The 17,804-nt window shown below is 44.8% G+C and overlaps 1 protein-coding gene across 1 annotated transcript in view; it reads right to left on the bottom strand.

The window, feature by feature from the left end:
• LOC119813325 (protoheme IX farnesyltransferase, mitochondrial) overlaps positions 1-15,946 on the bottom strand; it is a 111,619-nt gene extending 95,673 nt beyond the window's left edge. The window contains exons 1-3 of the mRNA XM_038328575.2: positions 15,791-15,946; positions 10,733-10,866; positions 8,547-8,865 (exon numbers count right to left, since the gene is read on the bottom strand). Of these exons, the coding sequence (XP_038184503.1) occupies positions 8,547-8,865; positions 10,733-10,866; positions 15,791-15,833 (496 nt within the window). The 5' untranslated portion in view covers positions 15,834-15,946. The remainder of the gene's footprint in view (positions 1-8,546; positions 8,866-10,732; positions 10,867-15,790) is intronic.
• Positions 15,947-17,804: the final 1,858 nt, after the last annotated feature.

Genomic DNA, 17,804 nt, shown 5'->3' with positions numbered 1-17,804 from the left:
AGCCGGGTGGTGGGAAGCGGCCTGCAGCTCCTACTACATACTAGTCAGCCATACAGTTCAGGGAGTGGTGGCACACACCTTTAATCCCAGGACTTGGGAGACAGAGGCAGGAGGATCTCTGTGAGTTCGGAGCCACCCTGGGTTGCACAAGTCTGAATCTGTCTAAAAGAGAAACTGTAGCGCTTACACTACAGGATGGTATGCGAGCCAGGAACTAAGCTGGAGACTTAAAAACGCATGCACACAGACAGACAGAAACATGGGGACATGGTCATCCTTGATACACGGATGCCAACTTTATTGTGCTCAGGGGCAGCTTATATACAGCTCTGGCCATGCCCCAACTCTCAGGATCTTCCAGCCGCAGATTCACCAGAACTCAGAGCAGCTGCAGGCTGCTCAGAGCAGAGGAAAACAAGTTGTTTAGAGGAAACTCAGGGTCTGGTGGTCTGCAGTTCCCAAGAAGAAAGAGCTCACACAAAGGTGATCCCAGCACTAGGGAGGTGGAGACAGGAGCGATATGGTTGGGTGGAAAGAATATTAAGGGGAAGAGACAGAAACTCAGTGTTGTGTGGAATTTGAGGACTCATGGAGACAGGATCTCACTCCTTTGGTCTGAAGATCTGGTAGAGATAAAAGGTCTCTCTAGTGGTTGGTTGCTTTGCTTTTCTGATCTTCAGGTTGAACCCCCGTCTCTGTCTCTGAGTTTCTTTTATTCATGCTAGGGTAGAGGCAGACAGATCTCCAAGTTTGAGGTCAGCCTGGTTACATATTTGTAACACAGAGAAACCCTATCATGAACAAACAAAACTCCATAAAACAAAAAGAAACCGATTAGTTTTTGTCAGGTTGGCATGTACACAAGACTTTGGGGACACTACCTTGATTAATGACTGATGTGGAAGAGCTCAACCCACTGTAGGCCATGCTGCCCACATAGCAGCTAGTCCTAGAAGGTATTAAAACAGAAGTAAGTCAGGGGGAGCAAGCAGTAAGCAGTGTTCCCCCAGTATTGGCTTCATTTTCTGCCCTCAGGCTCCTGCGCTGACTTCCCTCCAGGACAGACTCCAGCTGTGGGATACAGCCTTTCCCCTCAGGTATTTGGTCATGCCATGGTGTTTATGAGCAATACAAGACCATTATTAGAATACAAAGTCAAGCTAGGACAGGAACAGGGTGTTGCTGTGACAGACCTGAGAGGACTATGGGAGCGTTCGGACTTTGGTCTGGAAAAGCCACTGAGTTCTTAGATCTTATGAGCTGTTCTGTGGGAGCTTCCAGGACGCTGCTGAGAGAAATGCAGATGGCTGAGTCCTGGCTTGTGAAGTTTCAGAGGGAAGCTGAGAATCCCTGAAAGACTTCCCGGGGCTATGTGGGAGTTATTTTGTATGAAGGAGCTGTGGTTTATGGTCAGGTGGGGCTGAAGAGTCAGCTCGGAACAACAGGAGATGAGCATCACTGAAGCAAACCTTTCTTTACTGTCAGCTGGGGCTGAAGAATCAGCTGGGATTAACAACAGACCGGCATCACTCAATTGAAAACTTCTGGGAAGTGTTTTCCTCAAGGGCAGAGCTGTGCTCCAGAAGGGGCAAAGGTTGCATCACCGAGGTGGCAGACAAACTTGGTAATGTGTGATTCTTCCACATCTTACTAGTTTGGGCAGCACAGGAGCTAGAGGACTTTAGGGTCTTAGAGAGCAGTTGAGGCTTGGCACCATGAGGCAGGGTCAGGGTCACTAAACAGAGGCTGAAGAGGCTATTGGTGAAGTTGTAGCCTTAACATCTATGGAGACCACAGGATACTGGAGATGCCAGCGCTTGGGGATGACCACCAAGGACATTGGCAGGTGTGCAATGGAGCTGGCCAGAGCATACAAGGTAAGTTGCTTGTACTTCAGAAGGCAGAACTAGGGACGGGGGTCTGCCCAAGTGCTTTGGTACACAGAAGACTGTGAGTGAACCTCAGACATCAGACACTGAGCTACTTACACTGCTGGACTTCGTTATGATGTAACTGTAACTGTGCACTGGTTCTTCCCTGCTGGAGTAAAAAGTATGTATCTTACTTTTTGATTTTACAGGAGCTCACAATTAAGAGATTTTGAACTTTTCAAGAGATGTTAGATATTTTAAAGAAACTGAACTTTTAAAGTGCGCAAATTTTATAGAATGTGGGACATTTAAAGTTATACTATGTTTCATAGTGATATTAACACATTTTGAGGGACAAACAAGAATATAAAATAAGAGGGCTGATCAGATAGCTCTGTGGTTAAGAGTATTTCTGCTGTTCCAGAAGACCCGTGACCAAACCCTAAAGCCCACACTGCAAAGCTTACAACTAACTGCCTGGAACCCCACTTCTAGGAGTCTAATGTCCTCTTCTGACCTCCGTTGGAACCAGCGTGCAAGTGGCATACATTCACACTCACACAGCCATACAGATATGCACACACACAAATGAAATGAATCCTTTTAAAAGAAAACAAAAACAAAACACAACCTAAGTAACCAAAATCAGAGTAAGTCTCACGCAAAAAGCTGAGTATGATATTAAATTCTACAAGCTTACTTACCAAAATCTATAAAAGGAGAGCTATTTTGGCATTACTAAAATGAGAATATTTTAATCTTCTTTTTTTAAAACCTATTTATATTTTCTTAAAATAAATACATAATAGTTACATAATTTAAAATACTACAGAAATATTTGGGAAGTATTATTAGGCATTATTCAAAATGTAAACTTCAAGGGATCCCTCTAACTCTGCAAGTAGGAAGGTATTACTGTGGGAGCATAGGTTGTTTGCACAGCTAATGCCAGAGACCACAGTAAACTACACAAAGCAATCTAAAATGAACCAGCTCTAGCAACAGCTTCATCTATTGGTTCCAATAAACAATCTATTTAGTGTGCTGGCCTTGGGAAATGTAACTTTTCAGCACAGATGTTGGTCAGGAAAAGTCCTGCTTTTCATTGACCTACATTCAGTTGAAACTCATTGAGTCACTGTAGCCTCTTATGATCCTAATCCAAATAAAATTTCCTCACCCTGGTGTGGTGCTTGCAACAAGCTGCAACAACATTACTGTAAACTGCTCAGCTGGCAGGGGCTCAGGGAGGCCTATGACTCCTTTATAACCTCAGTTTTACTTTCCTTCACACGCTCGTGCGCGCGCGCGTGCACACACACACACTCACACACTTGTGCACACATCTTCAAATGACATTCACACCAGCAAAGGTTTGGCCCATGCCCTGGAAGAAGTGCTGAGGATTCGGGTTGCAGCCAGTCTGCCCTCCTACAGAGGAAATCTCAGTCTGATCAGTATATGGCCCTTCCTTGGCATATTATAGCACAAACAGAGGAAGCAAAGAAAAGACTCGTTCTATAATGTGACTGCAGGCTCTCAAAACTTCCTGCCTCAGCTGCCATTAGCTAGAAATGAGTTGTCTAAGATGTTAAAAGTCCAAGAGAAATCAATTTACACGTATCAGGGATCTCCTTAAAGAAATATCCCTGCTGACTCCAGGCTGTATGAATTCAAGTAATAAGCTAAAGAGGAAAGTGCAAGGTCAGTCAGATGAGAGGGCTTAGGGTCACTAAAGGGTGCTACTTCTTTAAATGAAATAAGCAGAAGGAAATGGCTTTAATTCAATTAGTCACATGGGATAAATAAAATCATATGAAGGAAATTTACAACCCCAGGTCTCTTCCAGCTGTGGCTGTAGGTGAGGAGGTAGCCCCTTTCCTTGGAACATCTTGTTTCTGCAAGCTTCTCTTGTGTGGTCCAGGTTCTGCCCAGCTGCCTTTCCTGTGGCCAGCTGTCCCACCCGCCAGCTCTGGCTCTCAAATAAGCAAGTTCTCTCCAGCACCAGTCAGACCAGACTGTCTGGGACCAAGTCTGATGCCCGGGTCCTGCCTCCATCAGGTTTCTGAGGTAAGTACTGATCACTCAGCCTTACATACAAAACATTTAGATCTCTGGGTCATGTCTTGGACCCAGGGAATCTGAGTCCCCAGCACAATGGCAAGGAATTAGCATTTTAACCAGCATGCCACCAGTGCTGCTTCCCCTTTAACACAGCATACTAAAGAATAATTAAGATATTAAATCATTACTACTAGCTTAAGATTCCAGACTCAGGTTTTACATATTAAATTCTGCCGTATCTGGAATGCCAACTCAGATATACAACCACATAAGCCACATAAAAGGAAAAACAGTACAACAGCCAGAGTAAAGAAAGTTGTAGCGAAACAACCCTGATCTTAGTCACCTTTTATTTGTTACTAATAAAATACTCATCGAATAAAGTTAAAAAAACGAGGTAGATTACTCAAAGCAGCTCCTGTAAGCATTTGAAGAAACGCTGCTTGCCATCTCCTGACTTTCCAGGCAGTAGAAAGTGGGCACTGACTTCCTGTACCTTTCCAGCCAGGCTTCTGAGCGGCCCTCCCGCGTCTGCAGCGTGGTCTGAGTCCTTCCTGTGGGGAGGGGTCTGCACCTCTGCCTGGGACAGAGCCCTGACTTGTTTCCCCGGCCTTGACCATCTGCTTCACTGCAGGATTATTACAGGCCTTTCATAAGAACTAGAAGGAATCATCTTAAGGAATTCTGCCCTGTGCCCTCTGCTCTGCTCGCTCTACCTACCACCCCCATACCCGTTCTTTCCTGTGACCACACTGCTAACTCCATCTGAAGACCCGAGTTCTTCCAGGATAGAATTCCATCAGACCCTGTCTTTTGAAGAGACTTGCTCAATGAATTTGCCAAAATCAAACTCATCTTTCCCCCATACTTCTTTGTTTTTTCTTTTTTTAAGACAGGGTTTCACTGCACAGCCCTGGCTGACCTTGAACTCAGAGATCACCCTGCCTGAGCCTCTCAATTACTGAGATTAAAGGAGTATCTGGGTGCCAATAAAACCTTATTGAAGGATATAGGAGACCATGGCTAATAGGCCTGTGAGCCATGTCACCTTACTCCGTTTCTAGTGAAACAGATACTAGGTGACACCAAATCCTTACAGACTGAACGAACAACACAGGCATATCACAAGAGCCTTGAACTAGGACTTTATGACATATGACAGTCAGCCCTTCCTAACCATGAGTAAGACAGGACCCATCTGAACTTACCAAAGGGAAAAGATAAGTGGGGCGGAGTAAAAGAAAACAACAAAGCATCACAGACACTAACCCCAAAGCGCCTAAGAGCCACTTTCAGTGCGCATGGCTGGAGGGAAGATGCCGCTTTTTTCTGTGACTACTGGGACAGGAAGTCATAGTGACAGAATCCTCGGCACAGCACTCCTGTTCAGTTTCTGGGGCTCTTTTAGCTCAGTTTTGTGGCCAAACAGGCAGGGCAGTGTTCATAATGGCGGTAATGGTTCAGGAGACAGAGGCAGCTTGCTTACATCCTGAGGCTAGTCAGCAAGCAGAGGGGATTCCAGCTAGAAGGGGCCAGTCTGTACCTAAAAGAGCCCACCCACAGCAACCCCTTCCTTCAGCAAAGCCCACCTCTCAAAGGCCCTATAACCTCCCAAGTAGTGCCACTGGCTGGAGACAAAGGATTGAAATAAATGAGCTTCTGGGAATCATTTCACATCTAAACCGTAACATTCCTCGCTCTACAGGCTCACGGCCATCTCCTAATACAAAATGTTCTCAGTCCAACTGCAATAGTCGGAAGTTGGGAGTGGGAAGCTCACTGTAGCACAGTCCACAGCAGCTGAGTTACATCAGTCTAGGTATCCATCAGTGGAATAGCAGATAAAGAGAACGCGCTAAGGATACACAACATGCAGTCTTATTCAGCTGGAAAAAAGAATGAAATCTTGTTGTCCGTAGGAAAACGGATGGAACCAGAGATTGTGTTAACTGAAATAAGCCAGACTAAGAAAGACAAATGTCATGTGTTTTCTCTCATGAGATCTAGATACAAAATATATGTGAGCACAAAAGCGGAACTATTGGGGGAAAGAAGAGGAAACAGTGGGAGGGTGCAGGTGAGGGCAACAGGTGTGTGAACATGGTGAGTTCACAAACCCACCATCTGTGCAGCTAGTGTGCTGCAAAAGAGCGCTTTCGGCTGAAGATGCACAACTCAGCGCTGTCTGAAGCTTGCTTTTGACTTAGTCTTCAGATTTAGTGCAACTAAGACACTTAAAACAGAAAGAAATCACAAAGTGACCATCTCTCTCTGAGAAACCTAGGACGTGTTACGGCCGTGGTTGAACACTGCGACTCTGCAACACAGTAGATGCCCATGTGACAACACTCGTCCTCCCAGCGCCTCCCTACTTGACACCCAAATCATACATCAATTTTCCCAATGTGCCAGGATGCAGCAGGATTCTTGGCTGTTGTTCGGGTTTCTGCTGCTGCTTCTCATTCCCCTCATCTCCCTGCCTAGTAAACCTTCACTCACCTATACAATCTGCATGGACAGAAACACAACACATAGTCAGTAAACACGTAAATATTTACCCTTAACTATTTCCAAACTCACTGTCAGCACCTCCCATTTGTAAGGAACATTGCTGGGTGCTTTAATACATTATACAATTAAAGTTCTGAAATGATGTATTCATTTCCTCGCTAAAAGATGTGTAAATTATCTCAAAAAGGTGAAGAAAAACCACCTAAAACTCATTGGGAGTAAATGTCCAGCTAGGATCTCAAGACTGGAACCCCATGCAGGTTTCCTGGACAGGCCTGAAAGATCTGACTAGAAATGGTAGCATGGGACAGGTAAGCCAAGATGCAAAAACTGGCTGTCACTACAGTGCATTGCCTTAGAAGCAGGCAGAGGTGGTGCAGAAGGTAATGTAGATGCAAAGGCCTCTTGTGTAGGCTAGCAAACAAAGATTGGAAGTGGTCTTGGGAAAGCAGCTGGCAGTTCTGAGGCGCATGAGCTGCAGAGAGGGTAGAGGAAGACAAAGGGATTGGGGGGGGGGGGCGGTAACCAGGACTGGAGAGATGGTTTAGTGGTTAAGAGTACTGGCTGCTTTTCCAGAAAAGCATGGTTCAGTTCCCAGCACCCATAAGGCTGTTCACAACCCTCTATAAATCCAGCTCCAGGGGATCTGCCGCCTTCTTTTGACCTGTGGACACCAGGCATGCATGTGGCACACAGACATCCACACAGGTGAAACACCTATAGACATAAAATTATAAATAAATAAATCTCAAAAAGCAATGGCCCTGGATGTTCCCAACCTGAATTAGAAGAGCAATTGTAGAGGGGGAAGCACATTTGAGAGGCACTACCCTTGGTTCCACTCAGATGCTGGACTAGAGCTGAAAGAGACTGACTTCTCAGCTGAGGAGAGAATACTACTACTATTGCTGACAGGGACAGGAAGATAAGAGAAGTGGTCCAATCAGCAGCCTAGACGTGTTAAATGACACTGCACAAAGAAGACCCTGCTGCTGACAGGAGTCACTTCTGAGCTGACCTCCTGAAAGGTCCCACTTTGTAGGTGACATCTGTATGGCTACAACGTATTGATACACCCAGACCTCCTGCAAAAACCACAAAGCACAATGGTGAGCTCTTGCTTAGCCGGAGCATCTCTGTGCAGAAATAGACTCGTTCTGTTCGTTACACCACAGAATTCTTGATAGACTCTATCACACTCGCTATGTCCTTTCAACCCCACCCCACTCCCAGCAAAAAGAGAATTTCCTTTAAGAGCATTTGGTCACTCGGGAAGGAAGCTGTTGCCCGAGATTCTTGGTGTCCACACCTTTGGAGACAAAGGGACTCCTTCTTTCACCCATCCTTCTCTGTGCTCAGAGTCTTCACTTCTGCTCATCTGGTGAGACTCTATTTGCCACTTTCTGCCTTCCAAGAGCACCTGGTTTAACCTGATCACAGCTTGCCATACTGTCCCTTCACTTTCGTCCAAGAAGAAGCGGGAGCAGGTCTTCATTTGCGGGATGACCAGAACACTCTGAAAATAGCCGTCACAGAGCTGGATCTAACTCTAGCTATCAGATGACACAGGACCATGTTGGGCCTGGCTCACAGGGCAGTCCGTACAATAAACAACACTATTATGGGATAGTAGTCAACCAGATACAAGAAGATTGGATCTAATAGTGGAATTAGAAGGGGAAACACTTCCAAACATCCTTGGAGTAATCTAGTCTATAGCCCTACACACATAGGATAACCCAGAGGTCCCACAGGGAACAGAACATAGAGTAGCTAAAGTCCCCAAGGTCACCATGGGCTTAGAGTATGTAGCGCAGTGCAGCTTCCTGGACTCAGGTACTGCATTTTAAAAGCACAGTGACTGTAAACATAGCAAGCATAAGGAAATATGCAGGATGAACGTCTACTTTAATTCACATGGGGTCACTTTTGGCATAAAGGTTACAATGTACAACAATCCCCAATTCTGTGGAAGCAGAATTCAGAATATCCAAGTGGGAATCCTAATTAGAGGAAAGAAAAATCTTGAGTTTCAAAGTTTGAGGGAGGTAATAAATACAGCTCAGTAGAAATAAAAAACAGTCCCAGAAAACCAGGTACCTGTGAGTTTGATCTTGGACAGTCGAGCCAAAATGCCGGGCAGATCGTCAGCGTGAAGTTTCATCTCTTTCCACTGCTTTTCTTCCTTTGTCTCTTTGGCTGTGTCGACAGAATGCTCCACTATGGAGGTGGCCTCCAGCTCCATCAGCTCCTCATTTGGCTTCTGGGACAAAGGCAGGCTGGAGGCCGAGAGAGATGGCAGCTCGTCCACTTCTGCTCTTGCCTGCCCTGAAGACATATGTTCAAGGAATGGAGAAGTTGCTGGCTCTGGCTTTGGTTTGACTCGCTGGCTAAGGCCCCTGTGCAGCTGTGTGACATACTAGACAGACAGACAAACAGCATGCGTTACTAAAAATGATGATGCCCCTTGACAGCTTTCACTGCTTGGAAGAGTTTACCATATAACTTTACACTGTTAGCATGGCATGCAATTCAGTGTGTGTGACACAGACATCAGCACTAAAAGACACGGAGCTAAAATTAATGCTTTGGCTATGGTTTTAAATTTGTGGTTTAGAAAAATCTAGGACTCTAAGTTGCTGGCAAAGAAGATCCATCTGTTACCAAGTGGCCTTCCTGAAGGCTGGCCTTTCTAATCTAAATACAACGAAAGGCTACAGATAACCAAGGTCAGCTACTGACCACCTGGCTCTTAAGCAAACAGTCTTGGGCGGAGTTAACTGGAAGGCGAGCAGGGCCACTGGCACTGCACTCATGTGGGAGTGTGGGAAGAGAAAAGAACACCAGTTTTAGAGTCAGCCCCTAACACTGATGGGCAAAAACTGACAATTACTAAAAATACTGTGAAGGCCCTTATTTTTCATATTAATATATATTTCAGTTAATCTTCATAACAGTGTTTAAAGATAGGCCATTACTTATAACTCTTTTATTTATAGATGAGAACACCAAACTTCTAAAATTTCACAAAACCAATATATTGGATTTTAGTAACATTTTTGTATTAATTAAATTTTAAGTTAAAGTGGGTGTTTTAAATGAAAGGGTGAGATGTTTCTAAACAGAACATTAGACTATGACTTGCTATTCTTTCTTAGAAGCACTACGAATTTCCAGCTGTCTTACTAGTCTATGACCCTTTCCTAGAAGATTGAGTCATCATGTTGCCACAATCTCTACAGAGATACAGGCCTGTAAGAACAAGACACTCAATGTCACTGTAAAAGCACTGGCAAATTAAAAAAAAACAACAACTTTATTTTAGTTCACTCAGTAGTGTGTGTGTTTGCGTATGTGTGTTCACATGTAGTGAGGTACAAACAGAAGTCAAAGGTCAACCTTCAGTGACTCTCTTCAGGAGTCATACATCTTTTTTTAAAAAAAAAAGGTTTATTTATTTATTTATTGTATATACAATGTTCTGTATGCACACATGCCTACAGGTCAGAAGAGGGCACCAGATCTCATTATAGATGGTTCTAAGTCACCATGGAGTTGCTAGGAATTGAACTCAGGACCTCTGGAAAAAGAGCCAGTGCTCTTAACCTCTGAGGCATCTCTCCAGCCTAATACACCTTGTTTACTGAGACAATCTCTTGCTGGACTTTGGAGCTCACCAAATGGGCTGAGATGGCTGGCCAGTAAGCCCCAAAAATCCTATGTTTGCCTCATTAAAACTGAGGTAACAAGTGCACACTTCCACACCCAGCTCTTTTCTGTTGGTTCTGGGGATCCCCCATAGATCCCATAGTTGCAAAGCAAGCACTTTACTGACTGAGCCATTTTACAGTCCTTCAGAAGTATTTTTAAAGACTTTTCAAACACACCAATGGTCTAAGGAAATAAGAGGATCACACTGTTAAACAACTACTGTATTCCTGACATATTTACAGAACTTCAAAGAATGTATAAAAGATGCGTCCTACCAGTTCAGCTTTTCCTAATTTTAGCCTGGTTGAAATATGTCATAAGTTTTCAATCTTTCTCCAAACTTAATCAATAAATTCAAGATCATATATTTAACCTCAATGCCAGAATTATTCTGGTTTTAGTTAAGAATAATCAAAGCAAGAGATTAAAGTTTTGGATAAACTTAAGAGAACACTAAATAAAAGCCCCTTTCAAACAATACTTCCTAAAACTTTTCTTCAAATAAGAATCTCTGCAATTCCCTCACCCGGAGAAAAGCAGAGGCAGAAAGCAACTGAAGGAAGGCTTCTACTTACCATGCGCTTGAGGAAGCTTAAGTGCTGGACCATGACCCACTGATTATTGACATTCCTCAACAGATGTGTGACCTTGTGTGGCAATTCCTTTATAGCTCTTCGCTCTAGATACCAGACACTGCCTCCTACCGAGCCTGCAGCAAGGAGAAAAAGAGGAGAAATGGTGGCAGCTCACTCAATTGTGCCTACATCAAAACCAAGCAAGATGCTGCTGTGTGGGGCTGGACTCCAAGCCACTGCTGATTCCCACTGGGGGATAAGTGGCACTCATCAGCGCTAGGCTTGGGTGAGGGATGGAAATGTCACTTTCACATCATTATGCTTACAAGAATTCAGAAGACTACCACACTGTAGATGTTTCTAAGAAGACAACACAATGCAATGAGTTCACTGTTTATAAAGTAGAAAGGGAAGCACTCATCTTTCTCACCAAACGCTGGTAACCTGAAATGAAGGTTTGCATTTCCTTTGCATAGTTAAAATAACTACAAGGAAGAGAAAATGACTTTCAGTAAAATACGACGGTCAACCCAGTTAGGAATGAGCTGCTTCTGTTGCACCCAAATTTCAATTTTAATCACTTTATTAAACCTCTTAAATCAACAAATTCAGAGCATGTCTCCAGCATGACCCTCATCCAGCATGTGACAGCATATGCGCTGCAGTCATCCCCTCGCTGACCCTCTGGGTCCCCAGCCAGTCTTTCCTAAACTGTCTCCTCTCGTGGATTCTACAACCTAAAGTTTATCTATGTTCTGTTTTCTAGTGTTTTCTAGAAACTTAGTTTTCTAGTGTGCTTCAATTTTCTATGTTTTTTGTAGTTATTTCCACTAAGTTTAAGCATTCCCTCCTAGAGGAAGACTTGGAATACTCAAGAAGCTACAAACCTACAGGGCTCTGGAAGCTGAGAAAGTTTTAAGATTGGGAAGGGCTCCTCCCTGAGGTTATATATGGGGTCAAACCATTGCAAGGTAGAACGTGCAGGTCACACCTATCCCCCTCTTGCTATTCCTACTCAAAGACTCCTGTGAGCTTCTCCTGGGGCGGAGTTAAAGCAGTGAGAGGGAAGCCATCCTGCCCTCATGCATCTCCTTTCTTTTCCAACCCGTGTTTCACAGATTGTACCCCGAAACCTCCCCAAAGAGCACCGCCTCTGGGGACCAAGTGTTCAAATGTCTGTGCCTATATTCAAACCAGCATACCCGCATATATTGCTAACACAAACCTGCACATCTACTTTATCACAGCAATACTGCCTCATGACCTTCCAACAAAGCACATTACACACAACTGGATCAACATTATTTACATTGTTTCCTTCTATGCAATCTACTCTCTAACAAATTCTCAGTCTCTTTCACTATTCTATCATGTTATATTATGTTTTATGATGGTACTTCCTACTTTTTATTTTTTATTTAGACTTCTCTCATATATTACATCCTGACCAGCTTCCCCCTCCTCCTTCTTCTCCTAGTCCCTCCACCCTCTTCCCCAGATCCCCCACCATCCCTTCAGCAAAGGGCAGGCATCCCAGGGATATCAAGCAAACACCGCATAACAAGTTACATTAATACTAGGCATATCCCCTCATATATGAGAAAACCCAGGGAGGAAAAGGATCCCAAGAGCAGGCAAGAGTCAGAAACAGCCCCTGCTCACACTGCTAGAAGTCCCACAAAAACACCAAGCTACATAACCATAACATGTATACAGAGGATTCAGGTCAGATTCATACAGGTTTTCTGGTTGTCACTTCAGTCTCTGTGAACCCCTATGAGCCCTGGTTAGTTGATTCTGTGGTGCCTTTGATGCTCTCACTCCTACAACCCTTCCTCCCCTCTTCCACAGCAGCTCCCCTAATGTTTGGCTGTGGGTCTCTGCATCTGATGATAGCACTACTTCTTTTCAATGACTTATTTATTATTTTTATGTGCATTGGTGTTTTCCCTGTATATCTGTGGGAGAGTGTCAGATCCCCAGGAGGCAGTTACAGGCAGTTGTAAGTTGTCATGCGGGCGCTGGGAATTGAACCCAAGTCTTCTGGAACAACAGTCAGTGCTCTTAACTGCTGAGCCATCTCCCGAGTCCCATGATAGCACTTCTTAATGAAAACTGTTGAAGAATGCAGTCCTCTCAACAAAACAGCCTCCATCTTCGTCAGACCAGCTACACCTGCTTGCAAAAGTCCTTCAGGATCCAGCTTGCTAGCTGTTGACCTTCCCTCGGAGACAAGGCGCTGGGGATCCAGCTTGCTAGCTGTTGACCTTCCCTTGGAGACAAGGCGCTGGGGATCCAGCTGGCTAGCTGTTGACCTTCCCTTGGAGACAGGGCGCTGGGGAGGGCTTGGACTCTCCTCTGAGATTCCAGCCACTCCTCCCCATTTGTTTGCAGTTCTGCCTTAACTGCACATGGCCTTAGGCCTCAGAGGTGCTAGAGTCAAAGGCTGGGAAAGGTTCACTGGAGGGCACCATCATCTACATTGGGGACAAACTTGCAAGAGCTCTGCGATCCCTCTACTCCTACCGGTAGCCCCTCACCCATGTTCTATAAGCAACCCAATAAACACATTGGTTCCCCAGGTTGAACGATGGTGGAATCATAATTTGGTTCTTCATTAGGACCTTATGATGAGGGAGTAGGCACTGTTTCCGTCTCCCCAAGGAAAGAATTCTCTAAACACCATCATTAGAGTGTTTAGTTCTTTAATGGCCATCTCTCCTTTAGTCACCTTTGCTACCACAGCTACTGGGCACTTGCCAGATCATGAAGTGAAATGATGTTTGGTGACCGACAAGCCCGGGTAGCCTTCCTTAACTGTGAGAACAAGCCCCACCTCTGGAAACACAAGGCCATTATCTTAAAGTAGAGGTGAGCCAAGTCCTCAAACCACAATTATGACATGCTCACTTTCAAATGGATGCCTATGTGTTTGCCTTGGAACGACTTTGGAAATTCTTTCAAGATTAGATGGGCCAAGTTGAAATTTTACAGGATGGCAGTAACAAAAATCCTGGGGGAGGGCAGGCAGAACATAACTTGGAAACTGAATTTGTAAATGATAACAACCCTTGGTTTAGTCAAAGTGTGTCATGTGTTCATGAACAAATACCTAGAAAATGGGAGCGATTTCAGGCCTGGGTAAACACATGGACATTTTACGCTATCCAGTGCTTACAACAGATGCATAAAAAAATCTGGAGAGATGGTCCTATCACCATGATTCACTATTAATACTACGGCTTTTTTTTTTTTTTAAAGTCAGCTAAGGAGACAAGTGGCTTGAAAGTTCCTGAAGCTTATTTCATGGAAATGAAAACAATCTGAAGTTTTCTAAGCAAACTCACAAGTACCTGCTAGGTACCTAACAATCCTAATGATCCTCCTTTGTCAACTTCCCCATCCAACTTCTGAGTGGGATCTTGCATAGACTCGAAGGGAGCAGGATTTTTGGAAGGTGTGTCCATTTTTTAGCAACTAAGCTATTAGTCTCCTCGATTCCACCATTCCAGAGACCGATCCTAGAACAGCAGGGTCATATGCAACATGTCTCCTGCACTGTGGGACACACCAGTCAAAACAGAATTGTCCCATACGGAGCTGAAATGTAGAACCGAAAAGTAGAAAGAAAGGCTTCTCCGAGGAACATATACAGGAGAAGCTTACAGACAGAACAGTCAAGCAACAAGAAGAGCGGAGTCCTCTGAAAATGAGTACCAACGATCAGGATCAAGGAACACTCACAGCAGGAATGACAGAAAGTAACAAAGTGACTCAAAAAAGACTCATAACCCATCTACCCCCAAAACCCAACCAAAAAAAAAACCCCACAAACTTTTCAGTATGGAAATTGGCAGTCATATAAAAACAGAGGTATTCAGGGAGTCCCTATCACTTATCCCCCAGCTTCAGCAATTACCAAATACTGCCCAACCTTGCCTCCTCTACCCTCCCTTCCAATTGCCACCCTATTTTATGAGCCAGAAGGGACCTTTGAGATCATCTCTCTCGGTTACCTCAATAATAGTAAACTCAAATGATCTGCATTGAGATCACACAACCCCAGAGGAGAAAAGAACTTCCGGGAACCACTGTTAGCAACACTGCTAGTCAGACACTGTGGGCAGCTTGTATCTGATAGGGAAGCCGACAAAATGTTTCTGGGATGTGAGAAGGAAGTTCTTGACTTCTACTGTCTTGTCTCTCATATGGTCCACCTAGCTATCATCCCCAGATATTAGCAACAAAACCAACCTCCTCTTCAAATATTTCTGCCAGAACAATCTCATTCATTCACAAGTGACGGAGCATCGTCAATGTACAGAGGAACTTCTCTGGGCATGAAAGATAAAGGAGTGAATTAGTGACAGAGGCAATCTCTACCTTCACAAAGTATGTGTCTAGTTGGGAGAAATGTACTAAATTGATGTACATCTGGATTGCGTGTGTGAACAATTAGAGTATGTCCTAGCCATGATAAATTAAGGTGATACGAGAAAAGAAAGATAAAGGCTCCTATTTTAGGTAGAGTGCAGAAGTTGGCCTCTCTGAAAAGGTAAGATATGAGACCTGTTCAAGAATTTGTGATAAATAAATACTTATCAGAAGAAGGCCTTTTTAAACCGGAAAGAGCCATCCTGGTGGTACAGGGCTAAGTCTAAATGGGATTCAGCCTGCAGTTATCATTATCCTGGTTATCACCGTGACACTTCAAGTTGGAAGGAAGTTCCTCCATGGGGGCAGGTGCGCCTCTTGTCATTACAAGGCAGTGGCTAGGAAGCGCGGCTCTCATAAGCCCCCCGGTTTACCCTGCCCGCCAGCTTGCACTGTCTGAAACCCCAAAGAAGCAGAAGACACCAAACGTTAGGGACCACCTGGCCTACGGCACAAAACTGGTCCACATCTCCGTGGCCTTTCCCTTCAGGTTACCCCAAAGGTCACCTCCCTGGCAGGTGACAAGCCAAGGGCTTCCAAGGTTGCAGCCAGCTAGAACCAAGATCTCGCGCGTGGCAAATAGACAAGAATTCTCCCACGATCGTGCCCGGTCGGGTACAATACCTGTGAGGAGGCGCGAGGAGAGAGTGTGCGGGGACGCGGCCATAACGCAGCGGTGCAGCTGTCCCCGGGAACCCCGCGTCCTCTCACCTCACCGGCTCCAGGGCGCCGCCATCTTGCTAGCCCGCCCTATGAGTGAGGCGGGACTTCCTGTCCGTCACGTCCGGTGTTCCGCGACGGTGTAAGCTCGGCGGCGGGCGCTTGTGGACGTACGGGTGGTGTCCTCACCTGCGGCTCAGGTGCTGCGGGTCGAGATTGGGTGGAGGCGACGCTTCGGGGCACCCGAGCGCGCGGACAGAAGAACGAGTCGTGGCGGGGTTAGGGCTGCGGAGTCGGTCCGGGCTGGGCTTGAGAGTTGAAGCCTCCGGAATTTGTCCTCCAGGCTGATGTTACACAGCCTCCGGCTTCTCGTGTTGGGGTTTGGTAAGTAAAAGAAGGAGGAAGGAAGGAACTCCTTAAGAAGAAGAGCGAAGGCGATGAGGTGAGAGTCCTGTGGTTCACCTCCGGCTTTAGGCAAGGGGCACTGAGGCAGGAGACTCGCCGATTGTGCGGGAGCACGCACTGAACCTCTGCGGGGGAGAGGTGCTTCTTGTGGGAGTCTTAAAGGTGTAAGGAAGAAAGCGCCACGGAATGAGGTTAGCATTTCTGAGGTGAGCATTCTGAAGAAAGGCTTTGAAGAGCCAGCTTGCTGCTCAGTGGAAGGAACTGCGATTTTTCCAGGTTGAAAGGAAGACAGCAGAGAATGGGATTGATTCTGTTTGGCCAATCACGGTTCATCACGGTGTCCCCATCAAATTAATGTTAAACTCAAGAACAAGAGAGTGGATCCCTGGAAAGTAACTGAAAAGTCAATAACAACTTCGTTCAACCACTGTTTTGCAAGCATTTTGAACATGCCCTATTCCGTGAAATATCATGAAGTCCAAGTCTTAAATACACAAATCAAATGCGCAACTTGGAGTTACATTCATACCAACAACATTTACTTATTCTTAGATGAATCAGGCCTTCTGCTCTACATCCATCTTGGCTAGTTAGACCAAATAACTGTTCCTGAACTGGTTCCCTTCAACGACATTGAAGGGTCTGCCCTTTTACCATCATACATTGCTAAGCCTTTTACAAACCAGGCTTCAGATACCTAGTTGGATGGTTATAGGATATAGAACCCAAGGGCTAGAGAGATTGATTTAATGTCCCCCTCTCTCTATATATGTATATACTAAAATTCATGTTATAAAACCAAAGAGTGGTAGGACTGCATCCTCCCTAAGATGGCGATACACAAAATCAAGCAATAGCAGGAGCTGCCAAGTTTGTGGAGAAATACGAATCCTGATATGTTGCTTGTGGCAATATAAACTATCTATCATAGCCACTCTGTGAACAGTTGACGTGTTCCTCAGAAAGTTCATCACAGCGCTACCTCATGACCCTGCTGTGCCTTCGCAGGTGGATGCCCAAGACAATGACAGCATTGGTTCACTGCTAATATCACAATATCCAAAAGTGGATATAAGCTAAGTGCTCATCAACGGATTACACACATGCTGTAGTATATCCACACAGTGGCCCTGTTTGCCATAAGGATGAAAATAAAGTACAACTCTACACTACGACCATGAAAATAATACTAAGTTAGAGAAGTCAATGCAAAAGATGACTTACTGGATAGTATCGATGTATATGAAAAGACCAGAATGTTTAAATCGGAGAGAGAGTAGGTAATTATTTGCCTAGTGCTAGTAGACAGGGTAGGAAGAAAAGAGTGATTGTTAATGGGTGCAGGGCTCATTTGAATAGAGGGAAGATCAAAATATCCCTAAATCGATTGTGGTGGTAGTTTTACAACTCTGAATATGCTTAAAACCGTGGTGTAGACAGTTGGCACTAATTTGTCAGATGTAAAATCTTTGATGAGGATAATGGTTATTATTTTCATAGAAATATACTAAAGACTCTCAAACTCCCTCAGTGTTTATTGCTCAACATGCTAGCTTCTCACTAATAATGTGTT

Source organism: Arvicola amphibius, chromosome 4 (assembly GCF_903992535.2).
Source record: "Arvicola amphibius chromosome 4, mArvAmp1.2, whole genome shotgun sequence".
NCBI lineage: Eukaryota > Metazoa > Chordata > Mammalia > Rodentia > Cricetidae > Arvicola > Arvicola amphibius.
This window is presented reverse-complemented; position numbering and strand designations above follow the sequence as displayed.